Source organism: Anguilla anguilla, chromosome 7 (genome assembly GCF_013347855.1).
Source record: "Anguilla anguilla isolate fAngAng1 chromosome 7, fAngAng1.pri, whole genome shotgun sequence".
NCBI lineage: Eukaryota > Metazoa > Chordata > Actinopteri > Anguilliformes > Anguillidae > Anguilla > Anguilla anguilla.
The window spans coordinates 17,304,740-17,328,908 of record NC_049207.1 but is presented as its reverse complement, the minus strand read 5'-3'; the positions used below and the strand labels follow the sequence as shown (position 1 = coordinate 17,328,908).

The window sequence follows — 24,169 nt, the reverse complement described above, 5'->3', positions numbered from 1 at the left end:
AGTTTGATAAAAGGCAAAATCTTGTAATTGTGTGTCGATACAAGCAGTAAGCAATAGTAAGCAATTATCTGCATAACACATAACACACGGGGCAGTAAAGACTTCATCTGAAATACAATGATGACAAATGGGTAAATATTGATTTTTATGGTTTTCCACAGAACTGCAGGAAGGAGATAATTGTGTCGATATTGACCACCATCCATCCCTCGCTACCCACACCCTTGCAGAAGCCCATTTGTGATTGGAGAGCTGCTGATAAACTGGGTTTCTGTTTACCCGTGTCCCTGTGCAGGCCTTCAGCACTGGTTACATAAGGCTCATTGTGTGGGGAGATGATACTGCTTACTAACAGCACTGTGATCATTGATCTGCTTCTGTTGTTGTTTGCGTGAGTGTGTGTTTATGGGAAACCACCAGCACAGGCCTCGTATTTCTGAGCACGTCTGCGTGCTTACGTACATGTTTGTATTGTGTGTTTCTGTAGCGGGAATCGTGACTGTACACTGTAATGGTCACACACAGGTCAGCAGTTCATTACCTGCCATGGCACTGTTCCATTCACTGTGTATGTCTCGTATCTGTGAGCCCTGTGAAGAGGGAACGTTGGTTCCTAATGAAAGCAGATGCTGTTTTTCTCCTGTGTTTGAAATTAATTGCCATTGACGTCTGAACACCTCCTTCATTTTTTTTGTTTTTTTTTTTGTTAGTTTTTGGTCCAGGTTAAGTCACATTCCACGACGTGTTACAACAGGGAGAGTTGCACTCATTTTTCCAGTTTGACTGACAGCCTGAGCAGGAAAGTTTGTGACTCTCATAAGAATACCTGGTCTTTCCAGTGCCTGCCTCCTCTTCTCTGAACCGTTAAGGAACAGTGCCTGTGACCACCCGCCCCCCCATCACCACCACCAACCCTTTTTTAAAGTTCCTGATTTCTGTCAGTGTTATTTTCTTTCTCTGCTGACCCCTGTCTCTCTCTGTCAATAAGCCAGCCATCTCGACGACACGTGGAATTTTTCATTAGCTTGCCCTGCAGCTGTTTATTGCCTCTGCACTCTTTTCCACCCTCCCTCCCTCGCTCGCTCTCTCTCCCTCCCTTTCTCACGCTCTCGCCTTCCCTCACGTTCTCTCGCACTCTCTCGCTCCCTCCCTCTGTCACAGTCTCTCGCTCTCCCTCTGTCCCCTGTGCTGGTGTCTGGCTCTCCGTTAACCCGAGCGGGCAGCTTGGGATCGGCCAATGGCGGGGTCCTACACTGTGGTTATCATCCCCCTGCACAGCAACCTTCACAGTCTGGACGCTCTCCGCTTCTTCCTCTGGGTAAGACTGACAGCGTACCTGCGTTCGTGTGAGGAACACCTGCATGTTCATGTTTGAGGGTGTGTGCCTGCTTGCGTGTGTGTTTGTGGTAGTGGAAGGGTCTTTGACGTTTATGCTATGAGTTCCTGTAAATCATTTATTTTTTATAGGTTCTGTCACTGCCTGTGGCTGTTTTGTAGTGGGTGTATACAGTATGCTTTTTCAAGATTGTAGGTGTCTGCATGAACGTGTGTTCTGTCAGTGTTCAGAAAGATCTTTCCAGGGACTACTGCCCTGGAGAGCTATTGTGTTTGAACTATTTTAAATTTTTATTCTGCTAGAAGTAACCATAGGAGTTTGGAATCCACCGTTTCTGACACTTCAGGTTGAATGTTTTCCCTTTGTCTTGCCCAGTCTCCTCCTGCGTATTACCTAGTCTAACACACCTCAACATAGCATTAAGTCTGAGTAATGCTTACATCATCAGAAGGACTGTCATGCAAGCAGAGAATTGGGGATAGCGAAAGACACAAGGGTTGCTGGATCGTTTGATGAAAATTTTCAGATTTTCATCCACATGTATTAGTATTGTTGGGTGTCTGCATCTACAGTAAGAGTGACGGGTGTGAATGAGCGTGAGGCTCGGTCTGAATGGCAGAGGGGTCAGAGAGTATTTGTCTAAATTGGCGCGCAGACTCGGGGTCTGTGGAGGGAGAGGGGCTGTCATTCATGCCTGAAAGCAGGGCCTCCTTTAATCCGCACAAAGCCTGTGGTCGCTCCTGGAGATCTTCAGACTTGGAGCTGCAGGTCACTGTCCATGCTATGTGCTATGTACTGCAGTGGGTTGTAATAAACGTTTCTGTCATATTAAAGCAAAGCTTCACCCGGTTACCAGTGTTTTCAAAATGAATGGGCACTGAATTTTAAACTTCTTCCAACAAGTCAATATTTGACCACCGTATTAAGAGCCTCAGGAGGAATGTTGAGCTCCTTCTTGCCCTTTGTAAACACAGCGATATTTTTACCAGAATGTTATTTTGAAAAATGTCAGCAGAAACAGACAACGATCCCTTCAGCATTGCTGTTCTGCCTCCACTTCCCCGCATACACATGAAATTTGATCAATTTAGAAACAGTGGGTAAGAAGTTATGTGATTAAATCTATTACGAGCTTCATGTGAGACTAATACTGCTTTTGAGTTGAGTACGGAACCACAAAAGAAGTTCAGAGGAGCTTGTTTTACTGCTTAAAACTGGCTCCTCAGTGTGAATACCTTATTTCATTATGCCTGTGCTGTAATCCTCTCTTATTACTGCATTGTATTAAGCTGCTTAATTTTCACTGGTTTATAACATGTCCCCACCTCCTGCGACTCACTCTCTGTTCCTGTGGCCACTTCAGTGGCAGATTCTTGATTGTTTAGCCTTTCCATTCACAGCTCCTCGTCAAAAACCCAAAGGGTAGTTTTTCATTAATTCATTCTCTACGCCACTGCTGTACTCTCCTGCTCATTAACATTAACTCTTGTGCAACCCGTTCAGATAGTCAGGATCTGCTCTTTAACACAAAGCATCCTTGTTCTACATATTAGAATTTTATGCAGTTTACCTTTAGCTAAATGTCAAAAAAATTAATACAGACATGTGTGGAAGTATTTGTATAGATGTGTGTGTGAGTATGTGAATCTTGTATAAAGCCTGTCTTTTCTCTCCAGCTGAAGAGGCTGAAGGACCTGGAGCAGGAGAAGGACTGCCTGTGGGCCGGGCTGCAGGTCCTGGAGCAGGCCCGGCTGTGGTACGAGGGCCGGCTGCGGGAGAACCGGGAGAGGCAGTGCTTTGCCGGGGACGGCACGTGGGGCGAGGCGTTTCCTCCTGCGTGCTGCGGGCATCGGAGTGGCCAGAGGAGCTGCCAGAAGCACAGGACTCCGTGGATGCATGGGAGTCTTCCGTCATTTAATGTAATTGCTGGCTCGTTTTAAAGCAGTGTACTACATTACAGGGACTGGGGGAGTGTATTTCACTATCTCTTGCCCTTTATTTTATTGTGAGTTAAAATGGCATTATGAACAGATCCTTTGAATGGAAAAATTGCTTTGACAAATAACTCTAAAAGGTGTTGCTTATACCTGTGGAATGTTACGATCTGTAGTGCGAACATGTTTTTTTTTGGTATGCACCAATGTCCTTTTCCTAAACTGTAGAAACAAATTCTTAACACTAAAACTCAGTATCCCTCCCTCTCTCTGATTAGGACAACCCTTCCAGATCGTGTCTCCTCAGGTCTTGTGTTCAGAGGGTAAATGGAAGTCTGGGTAATCTCATGTGTGACCCCAAAGTGGCTGCTGGCCCATGCCCAGAAGAGAGGGCAGATTCTATCTCCAACCTCCGATGGCAGAACACGTTGCTAATACAGGTAACGTTTACTCCATCCTCACCGTTGGACGCTCTGTCCCTCCCTCCCTTTCTGCCAGGGAGTGTGCAGTCAGCTGGGTGTTTGCGTTCTCCATGCCGTCATTGCTGCTCTCCTTAATTAGATGCCTCTAGTGTGGCAGCTTAGCATTAATTTTACCCTTCTGAGGCAAAGTATGACTAGCAGGTGAATGTCCACTTCAGAATGAGCCATCACACCTGGAATAGCAGTATTATTGGTTCTCTTGGCTGGGGAACATTGGTCTTTTGTACAGCACTGCCATAGTTCAGAACTCCAGCAGACCTATCTACCCCTGCTACAACTGACATTTCCAAATTTGGAGAAGGGAAGACTGTAGAGTAGAATCAATAAAGCATAATTTAAACTGTGGCTCAGTATAAAAACACATTGAGTGAAATGTTTGCAACATTGTGCCGAAACATTGAGTGTCCTAGAGAGTGATGCTGTAGTGATTCCGTGTCTGTTTCTCTCACAGGAGGTGAGTGATAAGAGCCGGGAGATCTCCAGGCTGGAGGAGGAGAGAGACAGTCTTCTCCAGCAGCTCGGTGAGCTGCAGGCTTCCTGATTGACCAGTCCACTCGGGGGCATTAAAACCCGCTGCACATACTTCTATATATGCACATTTTTTCCATTGTGTTTAATCATCAGTTCTTCACTCACGAAAAGTGAGAATAGATATTAATTATAGCACTACTGGCAAGCAATGAGTCACATTTCTATCAGGGTTTATCTTTAAGTAACCATTGTATATACGTCTATACGTAAAGAAAAATTATTTGATTACATACTGTGTATACAAGGATTTTCATTAATATAACTGGGATGTGCTTATTAAATGTTAAAAAAATACCAAATGTCTGGGGGCCTATTAATATTTATTTATGAAAGCTGTAAACATATACTATATCAGCATTGGTTTTGTTTGGCAGAATCCTGTACCAAGCAGATTATCCTTTGAGAATCAGAATTTTGTTTCATTTTGTGCCTCCAGTGGTATCAGCTTCCATGGTTTTGCCTGACCGGTGATTTTGATGTCCTTCACAAGTGATTCTGATCTTGAGACATGTAGGAGAGAAGTGTTGAAATTGTCCCTAATCACTGATGGAAGATCAGTATCACTGTTTAACGCTGAATGGTTGGAAGTTAAGATTGTCGACCTCGAAGCTGATCCTGGATCTGTTGGCAGCAACTCCAGGACAACAACAGAACAGAACAGATGCATTGTGGGAAACCAAATATTTGTAATGGTGAATCACACACAGTAGATGGCAGCAGTTGCCCAACTTCATGCACACAAACGTGTGATGCATGAGTATATGCTAAAAGTGGAATTCATGCACACATATCATCCCAGATGCATATAATTTATATGTTGACAATGTTTTGATGTTTACGCACAGGATTTTATGCTTATGTACAAATAAATTTGTTTGGGTACATTACATGCATCGATTCTATGTCTTTTCTTCTGAAGTTTTGTGTTTATTTCCGGCTTCATTTAGCTATATTATGTATGTGGAATGTAGTCCGTTCTAGTCTCCCTCTCTGTTTTTCAGCTAAAGGTTGAGGTTAAACTTCAAGGCGCAAGGGCAAGGCGTCGTGTCCTGCTAAAGCAGTAGTTGTGAGTATACTGATGCGCTCGTAGTCTGGCCTTGAATTTTGCCTGTGCCAGCGCCGCCTGAGTCCAACAGCCCAGCAGGGTGGCAGATAATTAACTGGCGCATTATCCATCCAGAGCACAGGCTGCAAGACCACCGGCCTGACCGTGGTGGAAAGATCCTCCCAGAGTGGTATTGTTCATGGTTTTGTTTCTTTTTATAGGGCTTGTTATGGTTGAAGTTGTCTGTATGTTTTTAGGATTTGTACTGTGGTTATTGGTTACCATAATTGTACCAGAGCTCCAGTTATGTAGCATCTTGACTTGCTGGTCTGGGTATGTCTTTTACCAAGGCTGGCAATATTGCTCTGCTTAAGCAGGTGAATGCACTTCTGTTTCTCCCATATTTTAAGTTTCTCTTGATCAGCCTCTGCTGTATGAATGTAATGTGATATAATGAACAGCCTACAAACACTACTGTTTTACTCTTGTACAATTAACTGTGTTAGGAACGATTAACTGCTTTATATAGGCATTGTCAGTACCGGATATTCTTAATGAGGTGCATTATTAAGGGTCCAAGTAGCGAAGCTACTGAAAACCTATTGTTTTTGTTCCGTTTTATTATTATTATTATTATTATTATTATTATTGTTATTCCCTAAAACACAATGGACAGCAAAAACTGTAAATCATAGAGCTATGAAACATGGCAGGTATGTTCCTATGCCCCCCACTACTCAAGTTGCAATGACACCTATTGGCCTGCTGGCCTGTAACAAACTGCCTGCCTGCCGGCCTGTAACACGGACATTTACGTTTTGGCCCGTAACTCCTGAACCATGTGGTCTAGAATAAAAAAAATTCCCCAGATTCTTTGGCTTATGCCGAACAAAATGTGTATTCCCAATTTAATATGCATAAGCTGAAAATTTCCACTATTTAAAACATTTTTACTTCTACAAAGTTGATCCAATCTTCACCAGATTTTACACAGTTTGGTGTAAAATTCTCCAGACAATTTTACACTTGTCTGGAGTAATTCAGCAAAGTGTTTATTCATGTCAATCAATTTTTGTAGGCGTGGCCATTTTTTCTAAAGCAGCTTTTACTAAAACAGCTGTCCAATCCTCACCCAATTTGGTATGTATGTACACTGTTTGATTCTGAGGATGCGTGCAAATTTTGTCACCTATCTGCACTATAACAAGCAAATAACTTTGAATGCCTGTAATCCTTCAACCGTTTGATCAATCAAGTTAAAATTTGGTGTCCTACATCTCTGTGCAGGTCTCCAACAGTGTGTCCAAAGATCAAAAGATATCTTGAAAAAACATGGCTGCCATCAGACAATCAGATATCAGCAGTCATTGTACAGGCTTAACAATCACCAATGATCATGAAACTTGGTGAGTATGTTGACCTCTCAACTTGGTACTACAATGTAAAATCAGTCGGCCAGGAGGCGTGCTATAGCTAATATGTAGATTGATTTTTGAAAAAACCTACTTTTGCAAACTAGTCCTAGGCCTTTAGGCTGCCTGTCACCAAATTAGGCTTGAAAGAATCTGGAGTCGGTTATTGAATATATATCAAAAATGTTGGAAGTTTCAGAACAATATAGCCGCTGTATGCAAATCAATTGTTGTGAGCATGGCCATTTTTACTTAAAATCATAACCGCATTCTGCTTGGACCCCATTAATTACCACTTGCAGTTATATTTATTATTATTATTATTATTATTATTATTATTATTAGTAGTAGTAGTAGTGGTAGTTGTAGTAATGGTAGACATCTTTAATGCATGTTACAGATTACAGTAGCAATAATGAATGAATTGCAGCATACAGATGGAAACGGTCAGTGACATATAAACTATTAAAGCAAAACATCTGCAGTGAACTACTTCTCATGAAAGCCTGTCTGGATGTCCACCCACCGCAAGCATTCCGGACTAGAACGCTGTGCCCCCGCTGTGGCAAAGCAGCCCTGCTCTTCACAGAGCTAATGTACCAGTACCGCGCGTGCAGCGCTTGCTTTGCTGTTTTCTCTACCACGCTTCCGCCCGCCCTGTGAGGTTTCTGTCACGACTCGTAGCGGATCCTTCCCTGGTGGTCCCGCACTGATGCTACCTGGCCTGATAAGGGTTATCTACCCCGTGCATCGCTGACACGTCGCTGGCTCAGACGCACACCCCACCTCTTTGTGACCAGCTTTGTTCCTCCCTGAAGCATAAACACACTTATCCAGGAGTCCCACGCATGGCCCTGTGCTCACTCAATACACCGTCAGGGTAAATATTACTGTAACAAGTGGCTGCATGCTGCACCAACACCAGCCAAACCTGAGCATAACGGAAAAAACACTTATTGAAACATGTTGTATTTTATGCATTACATTAAATGTATTATAAAAATAATGTATAAAATATATAACAATTATAATTTCTGGCCATGATTCCCATTTGAAATGTTTTTACTAGTATGTTTAATTTTTTTTTTTTTTGTTTTGCTTAGAAATTAAATTAAATAAGAACAATCTTGTTTTCTTTTATTTCTTCTGCCACAAAATATTACGACAATCTGGATTAAAGTAATCTTCTCCAGACCATAGGAATGGCATTGTCCTCGAAGTGCACATTTATCCTTATCACATGCTGGCTCTCTGTGTCAGCTTGTTTGTCATGTTGTTTGTTTGTTTGGTCTTTGAGGAACAGTCATATTATGTCTGCTGGTCTGCCCTAACCACATATAATTTCATTTTTTTTCCAGACAATTTACATATCTTTGCCATTTCTTTTTTTTATACATACCACCCATTAATTAAGCTGAATCTTTACTGAGGTAAATCAGGTGAGTGAGTTTCTCAGGCGTATAACAGCAGTGGATCACTTGGGAATCAAACCAGCAACCTTTAGAGCTGAGTAATTCACCCTCTTCACCTCAGCAGTACACTTAATAGAATATCCATCTGTGTAGATCAGGGTTGCCCAGCCCTGTACCTGGAGATCTACCATCCTTTGGGTATTCACTCAAACCTTAACAAAGCACATCTCATTCAACAGCTTGGAATCTTGTTGAGCTGCTAATTAGTAGAGTCAGGTATGTGAAAATTTGAGTTGAAATGAAAACCTACAGGAAAGTAGATCTCCAGGAACAGGGATGGCAGCGCTAGTGTACTTTCAAGGCCCCTACAGGTTCCCAATTTTTCTCAATGAGATGGGGGGCGACATAGCTCAGGAGGTAAGAGAGGTTGTTTGGCAGTCGGAGGGTTGCCGGTTCGATCCCCTGCCCTGGGCATGTCGAAGTGTCCCTGAACAAGACACCTAACTCCCTAATTGATCTGGTGAATGTGAGGCATCAATTGTAAAGCGCTTTGGATAAAAGCGCTATATAAATGCAGTTCATTTACCATTTACCAATGAGATGCTTCTGTCCTCTTATCAACATTGGTCACTGCCTCAGGGCCAAGTGTATCAGAGGATACAGGCTGTAAAGTGCTCTTTGAAGTCCAGACAGGGTCAAAGTGATGTCACAATACTTTTTTTTTTAAATACATTGGGGACTTATGAGCACTGTGTGGATATTTGTTTTGTTGTGCACTATTATATTTATTACTCGGAATGTGCAAGATATGGATGCCGATATGCCACTAGGGTGCTGAATCTAGCCATAACTGAAAATGAAGTATATTAACTAAAAATGTGAACTTCTGTGCCTCTTCTGTGATTAATTTAGGATATTTGCATTAGCAAGTGTTTTCAAATTCACAACATTGAAACACTTCTCTTTTTGCTTGGATCTCACCTTTTGTGTTACTCTTCACTGCAAAGTTGCAAGAATGTGCACTGTTTCTGAGGATGAAATGTAGTCTTATCTGTAAAATGTCCATACACTCACATTCAAAAACCAAGCACTTCTTCAAAAAAAAAGTGCTTGGAGTGTGATGCAACTGAGGAATTTGTTTTTGTGTCTGATTATAATCTCAGAAAGCAGCCATTATGGAAGCACGCTTTCATGTAAGTAGCTCCTGTTTTCTTTCTGTCACTGAACCATCAAGACCAGGGTACCTGCACAACATTAATTACTGGGTCTAATTCACACTATAGAGGCAAGCATTCTTTGTTGAGATTTCATGGTTTTCTGACAGTGAAATGTGTTCTTCCTTACCTGCATGGTTCACTGGTAACCGGCCCTGCATGCCTCCCCCTCTCTCTCTTCCTGCAGTTTTTTATTTTATTTTGCAGGTTGTTTTTCTATTAGAAAAATTAGGATGAGCATCCTGTTTCCCTGCTTGCCAAATCTTTTGAGACATGAAGCCAAAACAGATAGATAGATGGAGGTGGCATGTTCTGTGGTTTTACAAGTTTATATCTTTCTATATAAAGCTGTGTGATCTTTATTGAAAGGCATTCATCGGTGTAGCAGGAAGGACAGATACACTTCCATTTCCTGGGATGCCTGGTTGCCATTTGGTCCTCTCTGTAGTGCAACCCATGGAACGGGCCTGAGGTTCTGTGATTTAGAATTTCACAAATGGCATTGGTGGGGCTACCATGTACAGTCATTTGCTGACATTTGTTATCCATAAGCCTTTGTTCTCCTTACTAAAACACTGTAATTTGTTCAACACTATTGAGTTAGTGATTAATGATTGGTCCATCAATTTGAGGATGCATGAATTCTCTCTCTTAAAATTCTCCCAAAGGAAAGTTTTTTAAATATGAGACAATGTGAAAATATTTTTGATTGCATTTGCCTGTGTTTTTCCTTGAGGTGTGGAGCTTTTGGTGCCCTGTTTATAAGATTGTGGCAATGGAGGTAGTGTAGTATAGCGATAATGAACTGACCCTTGAGAAAAGTACTTAACCTGCATTGCTTCAGTATGTATATACAGTTGTATAAATGGATACTATGGGGAAAAAATGCAAAAAGTTGTGTTAGGTACTCTGGATGAGAGCCTCTACTAAGTTCCGGCAATGTAAATGTAATGTAATGCAAGAAGGAGGTTCCAGGTCTGAGTCTCGGTTGACCTGGATCCTCTCTGTGTAGAGTTTGCATGTTCTCCTTGTGTTTGCATGGGTTTCCTCCCACACCAAAGACATGCTTGTCTGGTTAGGTAAACTCCTGCTATTGCCCTTGACCAAGACGGTCCCTGGGTGCTGCAGTGTGGAGTATTTAGGATGGGTCAAATGCAGAGGACAAATTGCTTATCCCACGGGTTCAATTAAGTATGACTAAAACTTAAAGAATCCTTTCCATCAGGATAGAAAATGGCCTGTTTTTGTAAGTTTCTTTCTGCTGTGCAATGAACTGTGGTTTTAATTATTTAACTCTTTTCGCGGTTTTTAATACAAATATTTGTGTGGCATTGTGTAAATGGTTCAAAAGTATCCAAACTAACTACATTAGGTGTCAAGATATTCAATAAAGTACATAAATAAATACAGAATATGCAAGAAAGAAGATCTACCAGATTTGTTGTAAGAGGTCAATTGGTTTTAATACTCAATATAGTATAGAATGAGTGTGTGAGTTACAGGAGAGGGTGTATCTGTGGCAGGGGGAGATAAATCCATTCATTACTGAAACATACTATGCCTTTGCCCTTTAAGGACTTCTTAAAAATGCAGTAAACCCCATCCTGCAGTTTTTATTAAAAGGAAATCCTGTCATTTTTTGAAGAGGAAATACACACACTTGACTGTGTGATTACGATTGATTGACGTTTTCTCTTTTGTAGACAGTAAAAGACCAATGTAAGTTGTAAAACATGGCACAACACAGAATGACATCTGTTATTCAGGTTTTGGTGAGTGAGGGGAAAAGTTTCAGGACAATCTAATCTAACACACCCCCTGTCCTAGGAAGTAATCAACACATAAAATGACTAGAACAATTCAAAGATATCAAATCAATTTTATTTATGAAAATGTTGATAATTGCTTTTTTCACAAAACTGGGGATTTCTGTGTCTATTTCTGTTTTTTACATTTTGGAATTCATTCATTTGCAGATATGAGCACATCCACTCTTCACAACTTGGCAGGTGAGCTACTCTTGTAGTTGGAATTTTATATAATTCATAATGTGATTTCATAGGCTATTATTTTGACACCACAAACCCTAACAAGGCCAGATAAAGGTGACCCTAGCAAAAGAAAAGAAAAAACTATTATTGAAACGGCACATTACTAGTTGGCTATGCAAAATGTCATAATATAAAACCATTCTGGGGAAGTGAAAGCAAACCCAGTTTTAAAAAATGTGGAACACGTTAAACAGCAAAGGCCTAACCCCAACGCTACTCGCTGTGAAAAAAATAATTCTGAAGCAATGACAGTTACTGAAATACCGAACGCTACATATACGTAGCTTCTAAATAAATGGATGAGAGAAAAAGGCAAAGAAAGGCAGCTTTAGTTTATTAAACTCGTCACTGATTGTATTCTGGCACGGGCTTTAATTTACGTGGCATGTTAAGATGTGCCCCTCTTAGTCATGGTATTGTTCCAAGTGTAAGGCAAGTCAGTGTTTCCACATATAGGCTACGCTTTTATCCGTTTTAGCAGCTCAGGTCCCCACAGTCACTGAAACTATTTTTTGACTCTCCGTCGCTGTTGCATTCCGTCCGCTGTGGTGTAGTTCCAGAACTTCTCACATTTGCAGGTGATAGTGCCCTTTCTCCGTTCTCCGTGTTGGTTACTTGTGCATCTAACAGACTTTGCAGGTGCTTGATATAGTTAACGGCCGCACGCAGAGTCTCAACTTTACTCAGTCTCTTTTCCTCAAACTCCTGAGGCAGATGTTCGCGGAGTCGCGCATAACCTTCATTTACACATCGGACCCTCTGTCTCTCCCGTTCATTTCGTTTCCGTATGAACGCCGGCTCAAATGAGTAGCCATATACGCCCATATGACCAGGGAAAGGTATGTATGAGAATCGGCTTGTGTACCGGTGCCCGTATGCTGGATCCAAGTAAGTGGTGTCAAAGTGGAGAGGCAGTGCAAAGGCATCTTTAAATGATGCTCCTTGGTGGTCCACAGAGAAACCGAGTGCCATGGACCGCGCGTAGGGAACTCCCTCGAGAAAACCGTGGTCAGCTGTCATATTCCTGTGATGTAAATAATAATAATAAAATTAATTAAAAAAAAAAAAATTGGGCATTTAGATAAGGACTGTCCAACATGGAAAAATCATTTAGATAAGGCCTACCCAACATGGAAAAGCACATTGAATCTGATATTTTCAGATCCGTTTTGGAAAAGCAGCTTTAAATATTATTTATTTCTCATTTTGTGTCCATTGTAGATGGCGATATGGCCGTGGTTGTTTCCTATCAGTAACCAAACTCTAGTGTGCGCATGCGGGTTGTTTCTAGAGTAAACCGTGATCACAGGTATCGGATATGGGTCACTTTAAAAAGTAGATGTAAACAAGCGGTCAAAAAATCGGATATAGGCAAAAAAAAAAAATCGGAACTGGGCATCAAGACCTGCGTTGTAAATGTAGCCTTGAAGATCTCGTTTAGCTGCTAAGTAGTAATTAATAGGTGTGCCAAATTAGGGTTGAAATGAAAACCTACAGAAGGACAAATCTCCAGGAACAGGAATGGGCAGCTCTGGTTTAGAGAATGACTCCAAATAAATATAGCTAGTTTTGCCGGTGCAATTTTGTAAAAGCCTCTGAAGTGTGGGAAAAATTACCAATACATATTTTGTATCACCTGTTGATAGCAAACAACGTTGCCTTTAATAGAGCCGTGAGAATTTTCAAAAGCCATACCATTGGGATAATAGAGCCGTGAGAATTTTCAAAAGCCATACATTGGGATCAGCACTAAAAAAAATTTCCCGGATTTAACATAGGCCTATATGCAATCAGAGGACATTGGAGAATGATAAGTACAATTTATAATTAAAGATCTCAATAGGCCTACTCCATTTGTCACAGTATTAGCTTATACATGGTAACAACTGCAGCCTCCAATAGCCCATGCACCTCTGCAGGTCGTTTCAGTTCAGCACTCAGAGAGCATTCCTTTGAATGTATCCCTTTGGTTTGTGCTTTACATTTAAGAATTAGGTTTATAAGATCTCCACGATGTATACTAACCCGTTTCTTTAAGATTTTTGTTCCAACTTCACTGCAAGTGCGCACTAAATTCAATTTCAAAAGGCCTTATAAATTAGAGAAATTCCGAACGCCTAAACCGCTGCTATACACATCGCAGCAATAAAATGAAGTTTGCTCTGATTTCAATGTCATTACATTAATAGATCTCATAGTCTATCAACGAACCCTTAAGAATTAAACGACAAAAACCTACTGCTGTACAGCTACATAGATTTAAAAAATAAATCTCAACTGCACTGTAGGCTTCAAATTCAAACAGCTACATTTGAAAGAACATTAAGACTTAATGCACAACACTGCAATTTTTTATAATTTAGGCAAACTTTTTTCATAATTCAGAGATGACTGTCGCAATGTAGGCTATAAATAAACTGGGCTATAAAATGATGGCTGTTTTTCTTTTAAAAATCGACGGCGAGCCTTCCAAGTTTTGTTATTCTGGTCAACAACTCAAATGTTTATAATGAATGGTACTGCTTTGTAGGCAAACAACACTTTTTTTTAGTTAAACGAAGTAGGTTTTACCTTTTCAGCTAGCCTGTCCGCAGTTTCTGCATTATCTTCAATATGACTTGACAGCAGATAATATTTTAGTAGATGAAAACGAGGACGAATTTCAGAAGGTGATCGCGACGGAGATGTTTCTTTGACTCAAAATTTCTTAACCATGTCACTTATTCGCCCACCCCACTTGTGAACGATCAGCGTGGGTGTGATCTTTTGATTTAGGGGACGGGGCAAAAGGAGGCATGTCGAAACTGTCTAAGGCAAATGAGATGAGATCAAAATTGTAATCACTGGAATATCTAAAATTTAACCCACTACCTCCCTTTATGATGGTAAAATCATGTGTCTAGCATAATGGCACTGGAAGACATATAGTCCGTAGCCTACATTTAATTCTGAGGAAACGTGTGGTTCTGACCTGTCTTGGGGTTGGTGATGTGTACTAGCAGCACCATGCCACAATTTGAATCCTATTAATTCCTATTAATAGGATTCGATTGGATTCATAATTCCTATTCCTATTAATTAATATTTTGGCACAGGTACTGCGCACGTTATTGATTTCTATTTGTTATTTCACATATACAACATAATTATTTTAAAAGTTCAATTGTAGGCTATTGCTAGATAAAGTTAAAATGCCTAATGCTGTATTTCACCATGTTACACATTGAACGCTACACACCACGCACGTCAACCAGTTTCCTTCATTTGGGGAATTTGATTAGTTAGGTATATCGATATGTAGTTCTAAATGGCTACACACTATATATTTAGCTAGCAAGCAGTCTGTGGCGTAGGCTACATTTTACAAGGCTTGATAACAATGACAGCGACTTCCAATTGCAACTTTCACCCCCAACATGCGAGCCGGAGTGTGTTCATGGGTTGCGATTATCTTGTTAGGGATACTCTGAAATTTTAACTTTTTATCAAATCCAAAACATGTTAACACGAATCTTAATTGTTTGAAAGGTCCATTTTGTTAATGAATTGAATGTAATCATTTATATGGGTTCATTACCCATAGATCATGATTTTATGTGACTTAGGTGTAACATTATTAGTCTTATGCGAGCATATTCTTAGTTTCGTTTTTAGAATGTCTTTCTTTCAGGTCCCTACCATTGCACATGCTCAGTAGAGCAAAGGTTATCTTCACAGCAATGGACCTGGAAAGAAGGGATAGCTACGAATTAACACGGTTGTCTTTTGTTAAAAAAAAAAAGATAAACTACTTAATACCTTAAATTGTGTTATTTTCTGCCTCCCTCTTATATGATCATTATTATTTTATAGTTAAATACCTGATTTTAAGGAGCAAACTGTTTTCGTGAGAACTGTCTGTTTTGTTTTTTCATTTCAGTGCTTTTGTTGAAGTCTATTCTTACCTGATCAGATGCTTCTGATGATGGTCTAGCTGTAGATCACTCACATATTGCTTTTTGACCCTACGTATTTGCGTATTATTAGTAGCTTATATCTGGACTGTTGCACGGTTTGCTGCTAGCTACTGTGGTTGAAAGTTAACTGGTTAGCTTACTAGCTGCTGGCTTGCGATGCTATTTATCTCTTATTGTTCGTGTTGATACTAGAACTAAGTTAGCTTGCAGGGACCGAACGGATTGATCAAAGTTTAAAGAAAAAAACTGTATTTTTAGTATAGAAGGTAGCTAATCCCGTAGCCAGTTAGCTCCATCGCCAACAAGCAGTTCACTGCACAAGCAAATGTCATATCGACAATAGCGCCAAGTCGCTAGTTAGCTAGCCACAGCTTTCTGAGCAGAGTTTCTGTTTGTTCAGAGCTCGACATGACTGTTTCAGAATGTCTTGTCTATATTGGCAATCTGGATACGGGACATATAAAAGTTATAATATTGCAATTTGTAAATGCGTCTGTACGGAACCTATCCAATACATTAGGCTGGAAAAGTATATTTTAACTTGTAAATTCTACGATGAATTGCCAGCCAGTTACCTACCCAAGAAGGGAAAGCCTGGAACAAGTGTAGCTACATTCGCCAGAATATAAATGGAAGTAGCTTATTTACCCAAGTAGTGTCAGCTAAATAATGTAATTAGCTCAGACAGCTTATTCTGGTAAAACTGCCATGACCATCATGGGAACTATTTGGGCCCAAAACCCAAGATTCTGTTCATGTTATGTGTATAGAAGACATTTCAGTCTGATCACATCCACTGGACACACGTGAGTAAATCATTTCTCTTTTCCCTTTTCCATCTTAGCCACGAAGAATGCCACATTCACAATGTCATGAGGAAAAACACCTAGTGTCAGGTAATTTGGAAATCTGAGGGACCAATTTCTTCCCTTCCTAGACTGCTTTGGGGGCAGCTGGCTATTGGTTAGTCACAGTAGGCAAATTAATCAAACGTTACATTGGTCTTTTTCATACCTTCCAGAATGAACGACATCAATCTGAGTCCTGTGGGGATGGACCAGTTGAACGTGCCCTCTGTGAGTGGTAGCCACCTGGGTCTGCCCACCTCCCCCACCCACAATCCCATCACTGCTCCAGGTCAGTCCTATTTTTCATTTTTGTATCTGTCTGTTAGGAAATGGAGGTGCTATCTCTTGATTTTCTGCTGTATGTTCTGTATATTTTTACATTGTCCCTTTCTCTTTAGGCATGCCAGTGGCCATTCCAAACCTAGGGCCCTCCCTGGGGTCTCTGCCACCTGCCTTGTCCCTCATGCTGCCCATGGGTCCAATTGGAGACAGGGGGGTGATGTGCAGCCTGCCAGAGAGGAACTACCCGCTGCCTCCTCCCCCGTACCCCCACCTGGAGAGCAGTTACTTCCGACACATCCTCCCAGGTAAATGCGAGAGATGGACCCACCTGGCAGCTTTGATTCCCTGAGTTCATACAGATGGACTTGTCGATATCCACCTGTGACCTTCTCCTTTTCTCGGTGCTTGTCTGTGCAGGCATTTTGTCCTACCTTGCAGACCGCCCACCTCCACAGTATATTCATCCCAGTAGCCTTAACATGGATGGGACCCTCTCGGTGCCCAGCAACAACCCTTCTGGCATGGACCCCTATAGCGGACCCGGGGGGCCTCTGGAGCAGGGCCTTGTGTCCCTGGACTCTCGGCAAGTGGGGGGTCAGGGAGGCCTCCACCAGGGTGCGGCTCACGAGGTGCAGCTGGACACCGGCCTGACCATGGAGTCCCGCGTGAGCAGCCCCATATCCCCGGACAGGATGGGTGAGGAGCTGGCCTCCATGGAGGGGGTGGTGCCAGAGACGCAGCCGCTGAGCGGGAGGCCCCGGAACCACGAGGGTCTGGGGGGCGTGGACGGGTCCGGAGGGGTGATCCCTCTGCACGGGTCGGGGCTGGAGCTGCCTGTGGTGATGGAGCAGGAGCACCTGACTGGCAGGGTGGGCGGAGCCGGAGCAGCTGGAGGCGGAGCCAGGGGCCTGGGGGAGCCGCTGCACTCCTCTGCGGCTTTGAGCTCTGGCGCCGTTAGCGTGGTGCTGACTGGCTCGCACTCGCACCCGTCCATGGCACCCCCCTCGCAGCTGGAGGCTGTGACCCTCCACGGGCCCCCCACCATGGGGCTGGAGCCGGTCAGTGTGTCCCCCATCACCGCCGAGGTGTCCCTGGGGCCCGACAGCAGCCTGGTGCTGGTCAACTCCTCCCTGCAGCTGGAGGACTCCACGTCTAACAAGGAGAACATGGCGACCGCCTTCACCATATGTGAGTGCTTACTGCTTCATGTGGACAGCATGTTTAACCATTCATTTTTGTTTTCTTGCTCACAATCTGCAGTTACCATTAACAAATAAGTGTGACTATGCTTTGTGCTTTCAGCAAACATACTCCTGATCCTTAATGGAAACTCCTGTACAGGGCATTGACTTTTTTTCTCGTTGGCTGTTCCTGTTATTGCTAGTACATTGTGTTCTGCCTCCGTGTTCATGAACAGGGTGCACGCTGTGCGAACGCTCCTATCCCTCCGACTGCCCAGAACACGGCCCTGTCACTTTCATCCCCGACACGCCCATTGAGAGCCGCGCCCGCCTGTCCCTCCCACGCCCTCTGTGCCTCAGGGTCACCGTGGCTGATGAACCCCTCGGTATGACCGCACTGTACCCCCCCTAGACTCATGCCTGGGTTTGGTCAGCTTTTTTCCTTGTTGGTGAAAAATAAAAGCAAGTGCATTTTTTTTCACAACTTACACTGTTTGCAGTTGTCAAATTTACCTTGCCTGTTTAGGTACAGACATTAACTCTCTCTGAACAGTTACTAATTTCTTTGAGTAAAAGCTAACATTTGCATTAAATTGCAAGTCACAGTCAAAGACAAATTGTAATTGAATCCAGGACACAGTCACTAGAATGAACCAATGTTTCATGAATAACAGCAAGTCTGTTTTTAATTAGTTTTTAATCTCTAGCTGTTTGAGGTCTGTATTCCTCCTCATGCCTGATTATTCCTTGATCTGTGGTTCTGTTTCACGCTCGGTGACGTCATGTCTGTACAGGTGTATTGGCGAGAGAGGTCATACCTGTCAGGACCTGCTTTGGGCCAATGGTAGGACAGCACTGCAGCTCCGTCGACCTGACAGACTGGTCAGACAAGAACACTCCTCACGTCTGGAAGGTGAGAAACTGAGACTGAGCCTTCTGGGAAGTCACGGAACACTCACAGGAAGTGGCGATATATCCCACTGTTCTTGAAATGTCTTTGGAATATATTTAAAATAAAAAAGTACCTTTTTCTTCAAGATGCGAAATACATTTCGTGTATCTCGAAGGAAAGAAACATTAAATATACAAAATATTTTACACCACTTGTCATTTTAGATTGTTTCTTTGCCACTAGATGGCACAGTTTGTAACGAAATATCACATACTATACATTTCAGTTCCAAGATGCTGTTATTGTTATGAAGCTAAAAACAGTACGCAAAAAAACGAAATCCTATATGATCCATGTAACATCGGATTAAAGTTATTTTATCAGCGGCAAAATAATTAGAAGAATTGTGTGGTTGTGTTGCTCTGCATGAAACATGACAGTAGTTGTGTTTTTTTTCATTTATTTTACTGTGCCTGTGTGTATCTTAGATGTTCCACAATAATGTTCTGGAGTTCTGCATTGTGACAACAGACGAGAATGAGTGCAACTGGATGATGTTTGTTCGTAAGGCGAGGCAAGTCACTTCTTCTGTTCATATGACATGAGATTCAGCACTCACATACACACACACACACAATGTCTAAGTTCATGGCACTTTGAATAAATTAATAAATAAATTCAGCATAGAGTAGTGAAGTAATCACATGTCCAATGTCTTGTCATCTTGCATAAATGGGCATATCCAAGAAAATAATGCAATTTATAGTAGTTTTACTTTTATATTTATGTGTGACTCCTGTGTATTTTTCAGAATAAATTGTGATTGTTCAGTAAAAAACTGAAATGACAAGTGCCTCTTGATCCCACATGAGACATTGCGTGTGTATTTGCAGGACTGGAGAGGAGCAGAACCTTGTGGCCTATCCTGACAACGGCAAGCTGTACTTCTGTTCGTCCAGGGAGATTCTTCCTGACCAGGAACTGCTCTTCTACTACAGCAGGGACTACAGCAGGCAGATGGGTGCGACATTGGCCACTGCAGGGCCTCATTTCCTGCTCCCTCTTCACGTGATTGGATGCCTGTCCCATATCTGCAGCCTCCTTCACACTGTGATCTTCTGTTACCTTTTCCTGTCACTCCGGTCCATTAGCTAAGCTGCACTGTTATTGCATCGGGGACCCTGCCGGCTAATTATGTGCCACACTGCTGGGCTTCCAGTTATGGTGCACATACCTGGTCTGGGTATTATTATGGACAGTGGGGGCTTCACTGCATCAACAGGTGCTGTTTCAACTGGAAGCACCACTTCAAGTTCACTAAATACAGGATACTTTAAATACGGGTTTCAGTGTATGTAGAAAGCTGCTGATGCCAGTGGTAGAAAGAAGGACGGTTGAAAATGATGTCATTCTTGTGCCATTCCTGTTTAACAGGTGTGTTGTTGTTGTGGTGACAGGTGTCCCGGAGCTTCCAGACGGTCAAGTGTGCCACTGTGGCAAAGAGTGTGCCTCCTTCGCCGAGCTGAAATCTCACCTGAACAGCCACGCCCACGGGCACTCGCATGGCCACACCCACAGCCCCACCCAGAGCCACTCGGGGCACCACGGCCACCACCCCCACCACGAAGGCAAGCTCCCCAGCAGCAGCTCCAGCGCTGCCTCGTCCTGGTCTGGCCACGCCCACGGCCACGCCCGGGAGAGGAAGTTCAAGTGCAACATGTGCTCCAGGGCGTTCACCTCCTCCACCAAGCTCAACGTGCACTTCATGGGACACGTTGGCATGAAGCCGCACAAGTGTGAGTACTGCAGCAAGGCCTTCAGTGATCCCAGCAACCTCCGGACGCACCTCAAGATCCACACAGGTAAGGGCCACTGAAAGGCTCCACCCTTGTTTAACGAAGTACCTTAGCTCCTGCATTGACCCTATGTATAATGATTGATGCTTTTATAAATGGGAAACTGTAATTGCGTGCAGGTCAGAAGAATTACCGGTGCAGCATGTGCGAGAAGTCCTTCACGCAGAAAGCCCACCTGGCGTCTCACATGGTGATTCACACGGGGGCCAAGAACTTGAAGTGCGACCACTGCGACAGGATGTTCATGCGGAGGCAGGACCTCAAGCAGCACATGCTCACCCACACTCAGTAAGAACACACGCCGATTGACCGTAGCTTCACATGCAAGTGTGTTTGCTCTGTTAGAACCAGCTTTGATTTTCATTATGTCTGCAGAGAGTTTGGGCTTGTGGTATTGGAGCTCTGGACTGTAGTCTGTGATCCTCCTGGTTGGTGCATTCAGCTGGGGCGCTAGACTAGTGTAGCGAAGTGCCCCATGGACTGGGTCAGAACCTGTGCCAGTACCGACTATGGTACAGTGAGGCAACGGATAATTGAGCATAGTGCCGTCCAGAGTAGGAGGGTTTCACGTGCCACCTTGCCCTGGTGTGCATTCGGTCTGCATATTCCTGCTGTTATGCAATAGCTGTGCGGCTTCGCTAGTGGATCCTAGATGAAAACACACAGCAACTGGCTGCACATGTGCACGTGGAGCACAGGTGTGCTAGCATGCAGAGGCCTGAATTGACAGAGGATGTTGTGTACCACCGGTATGGGCTTGCAATTATGATCAGGTACTCTAAAATGTGTGCAGAGTTTTTTTGTTTACTTGTTACTTTAAAGAAGAAAAGTGATAGCGAGAGAGGGATTCTGTGTTCTCCAGTCTTTCTCTTTCATGTTCTAATGGACCGCTCTTCTCTCTCTACCAATAATCTCCACCCGCGTCTGCAGGGAGCGTCAGATCCGCTGCCCGAAGTGTGACAAGCTGTTCTGGAGGTCCAACCACCTGAAGAAGCACCTGAACTCCCACGAGGGTCGGCGGGATTACATCTGCGAGAAATGCAGCAAGGCCTTCCTCACCAAATACCACCTCACCCGACACCTGAAGATATGCAAGGGCCCCAAAACGACCGGGGAGGCCCTCCAAGAGGAGGAGGAGGATGAGGAGGACGACGACGACGAGGAAGACGAAGAGGAGGAGGACGACGACGGGGATGTGGAGGGGCTGATCGATCCAGTGAGCAGGGAGGACTGTGGTCTCGGTGTGGCAGGGTACAGCTCGGACAAAGCCCTGTCCCCACACCAGTGACTGTGGGGTCAGGAAATGGCACTTCTGCGTATGCCCTGATATTTATCATATTTATTTCCATTTTTTTCGTTCCTTATTATTTCGGGTTTTCGTGTTGTTGCCAAAATCTTACCTGCATGGTAAGATTTAAAGATTTGGCATTTCCAGCCTTCCAAGATCTCTTCTCTAGCCTTTGAAATGGAAACTGGAATACATCATCCAGAATGAATGCAGAAAACTTTGAATGAAATGTGTACTAAATGAAAAGACCTGCAACTGTGTGCTGAGGTATTTCCAGGTGTTCTGAAAAGGGCACATGTGGTATCTGCTTGTAGCTTGTATTTCATTAGTTCCTTGAAAATTCTCGGTTATTTTAGAAACAATTCGGTGCAGTTTCCGCAGGTTAAATTAAACTGATGTTCAGTTACCATGTCTTGCAAAGATCCCCTGTTGTCAAAATATGAAATTTCAGACTATAATGACTTTATTTGGATAATCAATGCACAAGCTATTTATTATGTTATTTAAACTTGAGGCAGTTAATTACAAATAGAGTTTGAAAGTCAAGTTAAAAGTGTTTATGGGGGCGGGGGGAGAATCTGGTGAGAGTGGAATAGTGAATGAGTTTTACATTGTGAGCAGACTTGTATTACTGATAAATTAGTTACTGAAATCATTCCAATTGGGGCCTTATTGACTGTGTGCTTCAAATTACAGGAACATCTTATGTTGGCCTGTTAATTTCAGTTTGCTGCAAAAGTCTCAGAAAGATACTCTTTATTACATTTCACTGTTTTCTTTGGTAATCGCACAATAATCTTTGAATTAAAAACAGTACTACATAAGGGAAAAAATACAGAAGAAAGCTCTTTCAATTGGGCAATGGGGATTTGGTTGTCTATTTTTTTCCCTCTGAATGTACAATTGCATTCTGCAAAGAACAGCATAATGTGTAAATATGGTGTACAATTTTTAGTGTTATAGATTTTCCAATTACTTCATGATGCCAGAGGATTCACCCAAATAAGCTATTTCTTTATATTTGTATCATTTATTAGTGGGGGAAATTAGTTGTTTTGCCACCAACATAGCTGATGAAGCTAACAAACTTTTATGAAATTTGCCAGTAACATTTGACTTTCTCCCTGCTTTTGATCAACCTTCATCCTTTTACTGTTGCTTTCTAAGTAGCCAAGTATGGAAAACATGCTTAAATGTGCATTTTATTATTTTCTTCCCAGTTGCCTTCTAAATTCACTAGAAAGATGTTAAATCTTCCTGTCTATGAATATAAGTACTGGAATGCTCATGAATACAAGAGCTTTTTGTCGAAACACCAGGGTGACAAAGCTTGCTATACCCTGTCATCATGATAATCCACCAGATCATGTGTTTAAATAAACAAATATGTTCATCATAAGTTTTGTGGTTGCAATTAAGCAATGCAACATAAATGTAAGTCATGCTATGTATAAGTTTAACGGGACCTGCTGGGTGACCAGGATAAAATCATGCAGTTGCTAAATTCTAATGTGCAAATAAATTCAAAACATACACATACATAAGCAGTGGTACTTTTTCTAAATGCCGTAGCATTTGTTAGGCAGACTGCATTTGCTTTTGGTGATGGTACATTTGCATGAATGAGGAAGAATCTTGGCGGGGACGTTTCTGTGTGGAGTTTGCATGTCGTATGTTCTCGTGTCCATGTGGGTTCCCTCCAGGTACTCTGGTCTAAACTGATCTTAGGTAAGAGTGTGTGAGTGAATGGTGTGTGTGCCCTATGATAGATTGGTGAAGCGTCCAGGGTATATTCCTGCCTCTCACCCAATGCATGCTGGGATATGCCCCCCCCCCCCCCACAAAACTGACCAGGAATAAGCAGGTTAGATAATGGTTGGATGGATATAATAATTATCTTGTTAATCATAGACAAAGACATTTCTATCCTGATGGAAGTGGTCACTTCCAGGATGACCATGTCCCCATCCACAGGGCACGAGGGGTCACTGAATGGTTTGATGAGTATGAAAATGATAGAATTGTATGCTATAGCCTTCACAGTCACCGGATCTCAGTCCATTTGAACACCTATGGGAGATTTTGGACCAATGTGTTAGACACTGCTCTCCACCACCATCATCAAAACACCAAATGAGGGAATATCTTTTTGAAGAATGGTGTTTTGTCCCTCCAGTAGAATTCCAGAGAGAGTAGAATCTGTGCCAAGGCGCATTGAAGCTGTTCTGGTGGTTCATGGTGGCCTAACACCTTACTAAGACACTGTGTTGGTTTTTCCTTTAATTTGTCATTTGTGTGTATGTATGTGTACAATGTGTACACGCTGTGTGTGTGTGTGTGTGTATATATATATATATATATATATATATATATATATATATAGTGCAGTCTGTGGACAGTGACTATTTTTGTCGTTTTGGCTCCGGCACATTGGATTTGAGATGAAACA

The 24,169-nt window shown here is 42.6% G+C and overlaps 2 protein-coding genes across 5 annotated transcripts; both read left to right on the top strand.

The window, feature by feature from the left end:
* The first annotated feature begins 724 nt into the window (after nt 1-724).
* On the top strand, nt 725-5,310 carry sapcd1 (suppressor APC domain containing 1). Of its 3 annotated transcripts, none has more exons than XM_035427117.1 (5): nt 725-1,318; nt 3,013-3,255; nt 3,549-3,710; nt 4,204-4,273; nt 4,720-5,119. In XM_035427117.1, exons 1-5 carry the CDS (start codon nt 1,238-1,240, stop codon nt 4,752-4,754), a joined length of 591 nt encoding a protein of 196 aa, XP_035283008.1. In that variant the 5' UTR covers nt 725-1,237; the 3' UTR covers nt 4,755-5,119. The 3 variants fall into 3 exon arrangements, with proteins under 3 accessions (XP_035283008.1, XP_035283010.1, XP_035283009.1); XM_035427119.1 differs by lacking the exon at nt 4,720-5,119 and adding an exon at nt 5,285-5,310 and having other exon boundaries at nt 726-1,318; XM_035427118.1 differs by having other exon boundaries at nt 729-1,318; nt 4,204-5,120.
* A 9,797-nt stretch (nt 5,311-15,107) lies between these two features.
* prdm4 (PR domain containing 4) lies at nt 15,108-23,259 on the top strand. 2 transcript variants are annotated; one of them, XM_035427212.1, is made up of 12 exons: nt 15,108-15,174; nt 16,218-16,269; nt 16,395-16,510; nt 16,620-16,808; nt 16,921-17,691; nt 17,921-18,070; nt 18,479-18,597; nt 19,065-19,150; nt 19,470-19,597; nt 20,034-20,438; nt 20,552-20,720; nt 21,363-23,259. In XM_035427212.1, exons 3-12 carry the CDS (start codon nt 16,396-16,398, stop codon nt 21,718-21,720), a joined length of 2,490 nt encoding a protein of 829 aa, XP_035283103.1. In that variant the 5' UTR covers nt 15,108-15,174; nt 16,218-16,269; nt 16,395; the 3' UTR covers nt 21,721-23,259. The 2 variants fall into 2 exon arrangements, with proteins under 2 accessions (XP_035283103.1, XP_035283104.1); XM_035427213.1 differs by lacking the exon at nt 15,108-15,174 and having other exon boundaries at nt 15,183-16,269.
* Nucleotides 23,260-24,169: the final 910 nt, after the last annotated feature.